The sequence below is a fragment of the Seriola lalandi genome, unplaced genomic scaffold (genome assembly GCF_002814215.2).
Source record: "Seriola lalandi dorsalis isolate HSWRI2012SDOR001 ecotype SW California unplaced genomic scaffold, Sedor1 jcf7180002054735, whole genome shotgun sequence".
NCBI classification, from domain to species: domain Eukaryota; kingdom Metazoa; phylum Chordata; class Actinopteri; order Carangiformes; family Carangidae; genus Seriola; species Seriola lalandi.
Genome location: NW_019525288.1, coordinates 226,977 through 237,593, shown reverse-complemented (window position 1 = coordinate 237,593; position 10,617 = coordinate 226,977). Strand labels below are relative to the sequence as shown.

The window sequence follows — 10,617 nt, the reverse complement described above, 5'->3', positions numbered from 1 at the left end:
CATGACTGCTTTTACAACACTTGTCATTCAACAAGTACAGCCATTAAAGCTTTTTTCTTGAATATACTTGAATACTATACTATACTAAACTATACTATAATGTACTATACTGTACTATACTATACTATAGTATGGTCTTTATTCAGAATTCCTCACATCCATCCTGTGCTAGTATATTCTATTGTGAAATCTTTATTTTATTGTGTTGTGTTGTGTTGTGTTGTGTTGTGTTGTGTTGTGTTGTGTTGTGTTGTGTTGTGTTGTGTTGTATTCAAGGCCATTTCTTTTCATCTTCTCAGCTGTCATGGGTATCAATTACCACTTCACCATTGAGGGGAGCTGTTGGCTCTTGGGACAGCAGGTGCTGCATTATTTTTATATTTACACACTGCACATTACATTTTAGCAAGTTACTCCTTTGTATAATAGTACAGTATTATGTTATTTATTATTGACTCATTTCATGTAGGATTTTAGTGTTTTCTCATATTTTATTGGAGTGAATGTCATCTGTAAAGTCGTTTTGAAGTGTTGCAAATGAACATAGGTTGCTTACTTCCTATTTTTCTCTTAAAATGGAACTGTGCTGGTAGTAAAGTAAGTGTGTCAGGGCACACAGGCCAATATACATAAGAACTGAGTGACAAGCCACTTCACCCTCACAGTTCCTCATAATTTACCAGCTATCTTTACAGCTGTAATGAAAGATGAGAGATCTCATCTGTAAACCTCACACTATACAACTTTATACAATATTTACTTCTAACCCTAACCCTTCTTCTTATTCTCCTTCTCCTTTTTGTTGCGCTTTCCCTCTATTATGAGATGTTATCACAGTCATCGCTGAAAAAGTTACAATACACATACATGGATGAGCAATTTATTTTTTACAAGCAATTCTTACAATTAACATACAGGGTTTTGTGTTTTTGTACAAACCATTTTATTATCATGCAAATAAATGTGATAATAGTATTATATCTAACCTAATCACAGTGAATGCTCAGGTTAGTTTATCTCATTAAAGACTTATTTGTGCCACTTTGCTGTTTTAAATATTAAATGGAAATGGAAATATATACAAACAGGAGTACGAACTATAATTAAGAGAGAACTTATGCAGGTCCAACAAGGCGAGTCAGACACGGTAAGAGGAAGGCCCAGGTCTACCAGGAAGTTTTCAAACCATAATCTTTCTGAGCACAATAGTGGTTACACACAATGAAACAAAATTTCAATTAATATTGAAAATGTTTAAAGAGACATTTCCAAATAGATTATGCACTGATACGTGTACATCCACATGTTAAAAAAGCATACTGGGCATCACAGTGACCTATGGTCTAAGATGCATACCATGTAAATGCAACACCCCCTCTCTCTTTCCCCTTTTTCTTTGCAATCGTACACTATCAATGACTGTTCTTCACTTGAATGTGTTCAATGACAGGGTTGATACCACTGTCATGTCGATACAGTTAGTATGAAGCTAGACCCTGTATCTGCTGATGTACTGGCAATCCCACAGTCACGACACCACTCCAGGAAGTGACTGCTCAGATAATCAATTCAAATAACTTCCTCAAAGTGTTGTTTTTACATTTAGTTTTTATATAGATTAAAGAAAAGACATATTATGAGTTTAGTACTGAGCTGCATAACTGATAGACAAGTGGTACACAGTTTTTGTTACCTTTGGAAAGAGCCAGGTCTGTTTCAGTCTTAATGCTAAGCTAAGATAACCACCTACTGGCCATAGCTGCATATTTAATAAACATTCATGAGAGTGGTATCAATCTTCTCATCATACTTCCAAAAATATTTAAATTGTTTATTTTAACATCAAATTAAAAAAATATATCCAATAAAAATAACCTCACAAAGAAGATAAAATCTTCCCAAATTTGAAAATGTGAAGAAAGGTTTATGAATGTGTATTTAGGTCTACAACTGTGATCCTATAGAGTTAACCGAGCACTTTCATTGTAGATGTTGGCCAATAGTAGTTTTTCTGTTTTAAAGCTGATGGTTTCTCTGTATGCATGAACGTAATTATGCACTGGCATAAGGTGTTGAAGTTATTAAGCCTACCCTCATTGATATAAATTTGACTGAATGTATTAGACTCTTTTAGTTTTTGCCAAATAATAAACTGGGTGTTTTTGATCTAATGATTTAAAGGAGCTATTTGTAAGTTTTCTCTGCCACTAAACGTGCTTTCTTGCTGGGTGCAGATGGTGGTGATTGTCGCTTGACAAGAGCTTCGGCCGTCATTGCGTTTACATGACGGGAGGTTTTAGTACACCCTCTGAGCAGCACTGCATCTTCAGGGCAGATTGGAGGCTACAGTGAGTTGCTATCGGAAAGTGACGAGAGTTACCAGGGCTAGCTGGTTAGCGTGCTAACTTAAGTAGAAGAAAAAGAGACAAGAGATGCTTTCCACTGCTGGAGACAGCTCATGGTGAGTAAAGGAATAAAGTTTGATGCTGAAATCGTAACATTTCTTCAAGACTGGTAAGTAAACAGCTGTTAATGCTAATGAAGACTATGTAGCAATATCAAAACTTACGAATAGCTCCTTTAAAGTGTGATATCCAGTGAGTAGTTGAATTTGTTGGATACTCAGGAAATTTTCCTCATTCTTTTACTGCTGTTGTTATTTATTTATTAACTTATTAGATATGTTTGGCAAACATCTCTCTCAACCCTAGCATCACATTACTTGCAGTTCCCACTTTCACAACGGAATTGCTGCTCTGCAAAGTTGGGAGGGTTTATTGAGCAGATTTTGCCTATCTCAGGGAAAATCTGAGCGGAGGCAGAAGAGACAAAATTCCACAAACAGGAGATTCTTATTGTGCTTTTTTCAAATCTATATATCTATTCACAAATCTCCATATGCATATTTCCATATTGCTAATTTCTGACCTATAAACCACACTGAGGTTTCTGTGGTATTAGTTCTCTACTTTGGATGACAGTTTCTAAGGGGTCTCCAATATCTTTTGTTATACAGAAAGGCTTTGGGGATTATGTCTGTTGTTCCATACTTTTATGCTGCATTACCAGTATTATCAAAGGATTGGTCCCACTGTACAGCAGTATTGGTGCTATTCACAAAATGCTCCTGTTTTTATCAGAACAGCAAGGTTGATTAAGCATCAAACACCAGAAACTATAGCTGTAATGTCAACACTTGATTCAATCATGACATTTCAGTATCTTTCCTGCCTACATATATGGTTTTCTCTCTAGATGACTCTTCCCCAGGACCTCATCACTGAACTGGTATGTTAGCTTCTTCTTAATTTTTTTCACCTCTCCAGTTTTGCCATAGTTGCGCAAAGCACGAGCCATCTTCTGATAGGTCATTTTCTTGCGGTTGCCTTTCTGGATTCCCCAACGGTGTGCGAGTGCCTCTTTGTGTTTGGAAGAAAACTGGAATGTCCCTTTATCTCTGTCCACCCACCAGATACTGTCCTTCATATCGCCGTTTCTTAAAAGGTCCAACAGGAACTGGTACAATCGGATCTTCTTTTTATTGCCTTTTGGAGACATCAGAGAGTTGTATGTATTATAACTCTTTGTTGCTCACAAATTTAGCAACATTACTTTGTAATAATGTAAAAGATTTGAAAAACAAATTTAAAAAGGTTAATCTGTCTCATTCCCAGGCATGGGAACAGTAGAAGAAACTATATATTTTTATGAAATTCAGTTGAGTCTATACAGTCATATCAATTATACAGTTATACAGAGTTTAAGTAGAATTTGGGAACACAGACATCAGACAAATTAGTTGAAAAAAATAAAAAATAAATAAAATTTTGTGGGTAGCAAAGGCAGAATACTACATATCTTGTAGGTCAGGTTTTATAGTTTTGCAATACAGTTTGATGACTACACAAGAAAACCCATCAAAATTCTGAGGAATACTGCCAGTATTAGTATTAATTACACTGTCACTGAGCTGCATGATAAACCTAGCTTATGACATGTAAACTGTCTCTGAAGCAGATTAATCAATGCTTACATATTACACATGGTGCTTGTTGGTTTACAGGTTCTTCACATCACTTTACAGATGTGTCTGTAGCCCATTGATACAGTTCAAAGGTCAAGTGCTGAGTTTCAACTAGAAACTCTACATACTGTATACCTATATCAAAAATCAGATTAATGACAAAATAACTCATTTTATTGTCATATCATTCCAATCTTTGTGCTCAGACAGTTCTCATATACTCTGCAACTTCAAAAATTCAGTAAAATCGTAAATTACAGCCTGTCTGTACTCTATATTGTTTCCATTTTAGAAAACAGGCTAATAAAAATTAAATCTGATTGTAGTTTACAATCCTACTGTCATTGAAATTCGACTGTCATTGAAAGTTACATAAATAACCATGGTTCTCCGAGTTCAGAGGCTCGCCACTGCTTATTCCATATGTGCATGGTCTTTTCCCCACAGTGTACAGTCTCAATAAATGGTCATTTAAGGACCATGCATTGCCTCTGTGGTTAAACTTGTCTGAAACATGTTTCTGAGATGCCTATTCACCGCTGCACCTACATATTGAAAATGTGCTGTCCATGTTCACATTAAAAAATGACATTGCATTAACACGAATGGAAAGAGCTGGCTGTTGTCTGCTGTAAGTACCAGTGAAGTAGATGACATACAATCACCACTACTGAAGCGCTCACCTACTGTAGGTACTTATAAAACCTAATACAACTAGTTACAAAGGTATACTACACACAAACCATTTGACTATAACTACTGCAGACACTGTGTACCAAACACTGCTTAGGCTCAACTTGTTGTGTCAGATCTTAAGCTTGCCAAAAGAGGAAGTGGAGGCTGTTTAGTGAGCCAGCACACTTTATTTAACTATGAAGTGAAAAAATACATTATCCTGAACTAAGGCCTAGTGACAAATGGTCCCTTTGACTCAAGTGGAATAGTAAATCAATCCTGCTGTGCTGGACATGAGGCCTGTTCAACAAACAAGGTGCTGTCAGTCACATTTATGTAGTAAAACTAGACAGAGTGGACCAAAAAATCACTCCACAGTTCTATAACAAGTGGGCACCTCATCAGAAGGCCCAAAAGGTGGCCACTGGGGAAAGCCTGCCATTCTTCTAGAACAACATTGGATTACTCTCACGATTATTTCCATCCCATGTAAAAATCCAACCTTCGAGACTAAGGATATGACATTGTCTTTTTGTGAGCCCACTTCTGTTGAACATGCGTCACCCTCAGTGTGAAAGCAATTGTGCAACTAGTAGCTCGTCCTATAAATGCATCTTAAGTTGTCAGCAGAACAAAAAACTGACATGACGCAATACCAAACCTCCACCATCCTAATGCGAGGACACTGGCCAGTAATCTAGAAAGGGCCTTTAGAGCAGCTCTCATTCTTACATGGTGAGTAGAAAGCACTAATGCCCACTCACACACTATTCTACTTAAATGAAGGTTAAATACCAAAGCAACTGCACATATCTCTCCTCTTGGTGGAGGGAATCGACAACAATATGCATTGTGATACAGCATAACCACTTATTGACAATAGGAGCACCGCCAGCACAAGTAAGTACTAAGTCAAAGACAACTAGACTTGGTTCAGATTCTTGAATCTAAAGCAAGTCCAGAGACTTAGCACGTCTAGATATACCATGACCTGGATGACTGAGAGTCTTCACATGGCCAGCACAGTTGCTGCGTCTTAAAGTATTGGTGTTAACTGCTCAGTAGAGAACTGGAGTGCTCACACACAGTATGAAATGGCCTGTAAATCTGTTTCCTTACCAATTTCGCCAGGGACATAAGGGACTCGATCTCTCAGACATTCCTCATCAGACACCTCCAGCGGGGGACTTCGTCCTCCATGGTCTTCATCATCAGAGCTGCGCTGAGACACGTGTGGTGTATACACAGTCCGAGGAAAGAATGCTACCTACAGCACAAGTCAGAATTAATTCTCTTAAATATTAAATCAAAACATTTGAAATAATTAAACTTGGATAATTGCTGATCATATACAATGTCCATTTATGTTGCTCAAAGGTTTAAAAAAACAAAAAAACTGCATGACAATGTTACATATAATGTATATTCTGTATTTAATCGTCAAGTCAGTATGCCATTTTTTAATAGTTACACAGTTATGCCATAAAAGTAAATTCATGCATCATTTCACAGACTACAACATGACATGCTGGGAAATGCTTGGATCCTTAAAATGCGGTGAGTGACCTCCAAACTGCAGAACCTTACTTGAGCTTTAGCTTGATATTCAAAGCCGGAGAGTATACAGTACTGTACTCCAGTCCGGTTTTGCAGGACTTGCACTTGAGTATTTCCATTTGAACCTACTTTATACTTTTATCCCACTACTCAACTTTTTAGGCTATTAGAATTATTTATCAGCTAAAGTTACTGTTCCTAATATCAGGCACATGCTTTGAAATGTGAGTTTTTAATCAAAAAATAATTGTCATTGTAAATGAAAGAATATAGCAACATCTCTCTCTGCGTGAGCTGTGATGTGTGGACGCTGCTATAGCTGTATGCCTGGGTGGGCAACATATTCATAACATCCTTTACAAAAAACACCCAGTGGTGGAAACCTACATGTGAATTCCATGTGTGAAAAGTGGTTTTCACATTGTATTCTCATATCACGTTTCAATCGATGCATTAACACTTTTTTTCTACACTCAAGCACATTTTGCTCCCATTGTAAAAGTGACAGCCGTTTTTTTTTTTTGTTTTTTGTTTTTTAATCAAAAGGGAAATTTCACTTGCTCACAAGTGAAAACTCTCATGTGACCTAAAAGCTCACATGCTATGTGGCTTCTTTGTGAAGGACACAAACAGCACAAACACAAGCTGTGGATTTGAAACGAAGTGTGTAAGTGTAAGTTGAAAAGTGGCATGGAAATACTTTTTTTAATATGCCAGTCAACAGTACATGCATTTCATATGTTGTAAATGAATAGATTATTCACTATAACAACCCTAATCATGTTAAGGTTTTGCCTGTGAGCAGTGCTGGATGCATCTGAATTTATTTAGCACATAAATTAGATTCATTCTTCCATCCATTTCTTTTCTTTTAATGCATGTTTAGCACTTTTGCATGTATTGCCTTAAGTGTATGAAGTGTGTGATTTTCTTTTTTGACTGTTGCCTTTTTAACCACCTCTATTTGTAATTGCACATGTTCACTTGGTTAGACATACTGCAGTTTAGTGTTGTGCAAAAACAGAAATCTCTGTTCTAGTTCATTGGTTCACAACTGGAGGGTCGAAACATGCAGTTGTGACTCTGAGCGAGCTTCGCTAAGCTGTCAGTCTCTATTCAAAGAAAAATGTTTTTTTAACTGAAATTAAAAAGAAAAAAAGAAACAATACTTAAATTAAAGTTTTTCTTGTAACTTAAAGATTCACTTCCTGATTTTTGTAACAAGACCCTAAAAGGCCTCCAACTCCCTAAATGTCCTGTCTGATCTGAAACCCAACTGCGAATTATGTAAAATATCTGCAGTGAATCAGGATGACATTTGCGAATGTGGAGGTGTTATTGTGCACTACGGGTAGTGTGTGTAAGTCATAAGACCTCTGTTTCATTTTAAGAGTAGTCTGTTTCTTGTACTTATAGTTTTACTACCTTAGCACCAAAAACACTGAGAGCTGTTAGTCTAATTAATGCTTTAATTGGTCAAATTAGTGGTACACTATGTTCAGGAAAGTCATTCAGTCATCATGTTGTAACCCTTAATTCTGAGGTTACATTGCTTTAGTAAAGAAAACTTAATACAGCCATTTATTTTTTGTTTTAGTTTTATGCATCTTAACTAGATTTACATGTGTATTTCAATGCATGTAGTTGTGTGTGTTGATGTACTTCCTGGCTGTTTATATTTTTCTATAGAAGTGGGTTTATTGCTGGGTGCAAGACGGACTTACTGGTTGCTGTAACACATGTGGATGTGCTGCAAGATTTGGATCGAGCAGGTTTTCTGCATCATATCGTATGGCTTCGTGTCGTATGAGGCCAGGCGGGTGGAGAGCCTGCACGCTCTGCAGCTCTGTGAAGTTGGTTTCTTGTAGGTTTTCAAACTCTGCAGGGTGTACGTGAGGGTGAGGGTGGTAGTCCCAGTGATCTAAATAAAGAAGGTGAGAAACAGTATAATAGCCACAGCCTATTGTATCTTAACATCACTGCTTTATTGTATCAACAGTTGCAAATTGTAAGTCAAACACAGCTCCATACAAAACTCAAGAAATTGTACTAAATATATTTTGATCTAGTAAAAAGACATGTTTAAAGATGACTCATGGAAAAAGCTATACTGTCTGTCTATGAAAATTTGTCTTTGTCATAAAGTACCAAGTCAAAAACAACTGCAGTTGACAGTGAGGTGCTTACTCATAGTGCTAGAGTCCGCATAAACTGAAACAAAATGAGGAGAATAATGGAGAATTCAGCATGAAGCTCTTTCCTGTTTGTTGCCACACTAGCAGTGTGGCCACAACCGTTGACTGTAAATTTCTTTACTCTTTTTCACATGGTCTTTGACCCCTATTTCCCACAGAATATAGTTGAATATAGTTAACAGGTAGATAAAAAACTTTAAATGTTTTAAAGAGTTAGACATATTTTAAGTATGAGCTAATCAAGGAAATAGAGGAGTGCCAGATAAAGATGGAACAAGTGTTTGACATGACCGCTAATCCAAAATACACTGTATACTCTTAAAACATATCAATTAAATTAGATAGTGTAGCCTTGTCATACACCCATTGAAACACTGTAAAATCACCCCCACCCTCCCAACCCCAGGCATGTACTATTTATGTTGTTTTGGTGCAGTATTCAAAACAGTTGATTACAAGAGAAAGTAAAGCACCTCTCTTGTATCAATAAAACCCCATGGGGCGAAAGTTGTTCTATGTCTGTAGTCGTAGCAGCCGAAAGAAATGGCATCTGTTTCCTGTGTTCCATACACCCTAATGTGGTGTGTTCCAGCTGCACACACTGCAGGCTTTTTATGTAGGCTTACAATGCAACAGAAAAGTCAGTGTCACCACATCGGGCCATGGTGGTTAATTTGGAAAATAAGAGAGATGACTAAAATGACTAGTTTATTTTAATGGAAACTGAGAGCACGGTGTCGAATGCAAGATTCACTCCAGTGGATTTAGTTCAAGTCATTACCATTTACCCCAGCAACCATCATCATTATTTGTTTGAATATTATAGTTTTTTATATATAAATAATACATTTAAATTTGAATATAACCCACTGTGATTTAAAAGAGAAACTGGCGATTTCAATTCAAACAATGTTCACATGAGACTAAAGCACTGTTGAAGTAAAACTCACCTGCCTGGATATCTGCATCTAGGACATATGGATTATAATATTCTGCAATTTGGTGTCTGTAGATCTCTGGTTCATACATTTCTTCTGAGTGCTGCAAGAGCAAATTAAAACATTTTCAGCCACAAAATATCATGAAAGAAAAATCTTCTACTAGTGTATGTGGTGCAGACGATACCTTACATCATTACTTATCTAATCCTTTAAAGGAAATAGAAATACTCACCATCTGTCTTTCATAAAACGTTCGTATTGTTTCTAGATATGTTTACATTTGTAAATTAGACGAGGCATTAGCAATATTTGTTAAAAAAAAAAAAAAAAAATGTTTTCCTTGCCACTGCTGTTCTGAAACTCTCAAGCCGTTTTGAGTTTCATTTTCACGATGGCCAAAGTATAAAAGACTCTTACACTTTGTATCCTGTATTCAAATTGAAGTAGACTCACATTAAGTCGTGTAATTTGAAATAGTGAACTTATGTTGTCCTTTCTCTTGAATATCAAACGTGTTTTCAGTTTAACACTGCGTTTAAAACAAACTACCCATGGAGCTCTTTTAAGCCTCAGATATTAAAGAGTCAACTCAGTGTTTAGATATGAATAAAAAACAAATCATACTTACAGGCGGGATGAGGTAGCTCTCCATTCTGTATGGATGCAACATGGAGACCTCTTCTCCAACGGTCCGACTCTCAGACGCTTTGCTGGCAAAACACTCTCACAACCTTTCAAAACTTTAGCGGCACCATTGCACAATGTTTCAAAATTTCCTTTCATTCAACGAAAACCAAAAGATGTCTCTCTCTCTTATTGTGTAGCATACACTTATGACCTTAACTACTCTCAGAGGCCTTCAGCCGTGTCAAATAAAATGAAATAAGCAAGGGCTCCTGTTTGACTGTGAAATGAAAAAGGAACTTTTGACTTCTGTAAAAATTGTGTGGGTGGGAGCAGTAGAGTGTGTCTTGTAAAGGTTCCTGGCCATTGATGATTTGTCAGTGAAGACCATGAAATTTTTATCAGGGTCTATCTACTCTACCCTCCCTCTGCAGCCAATCATCAACAAGGGTTTTTTCTCACATTCTCACCCCCGCCAAAAAAAAAAAAAAGAGTATTACAGGTGGTTAACACTGAGTGCAACAATCTACTGTTGAATGTTTAATGTTTAAGTCTGGTTGATTTTATTCATGTCTTGTGCTTTTAAGATATTTTTCATTAA

At 36.8% G+C, this 10,617-nt stretch overlaps 1 protein-coding gene across 1 annotated transcript; it reads right to left on the bottom strand.

The window, feature by feature from the left end:
• Positions 1-864: 864 nt before the first annotated feature.
• spi1b (Spi-1 proto-oncogene b) lies at positions 865-10,394 on the bottom strand. The gene is made up of 5 exons (XM_023424306.2): positions 10,021-10,394; positions 9,402-9,492; positions 7,981-8,177; positions 5,819-5,966; positions 865-3,545 (listed from the first exon to the last, which is right to left on the bottom strand). The coding sequence occupies exons 1-5, from the start codon at positions 10,060-10,062 to the stop codon at positions 3,232-3,234; spliced, it is 792 nt and encodes a 263-aa protein (XP_023280074.1). The 5' UTR covers positions 10,063-10,394; the 3' UTR covers positions 865-3,231.
• Positions 10,395-10,617: the final 223 nt, after the last annotated feature.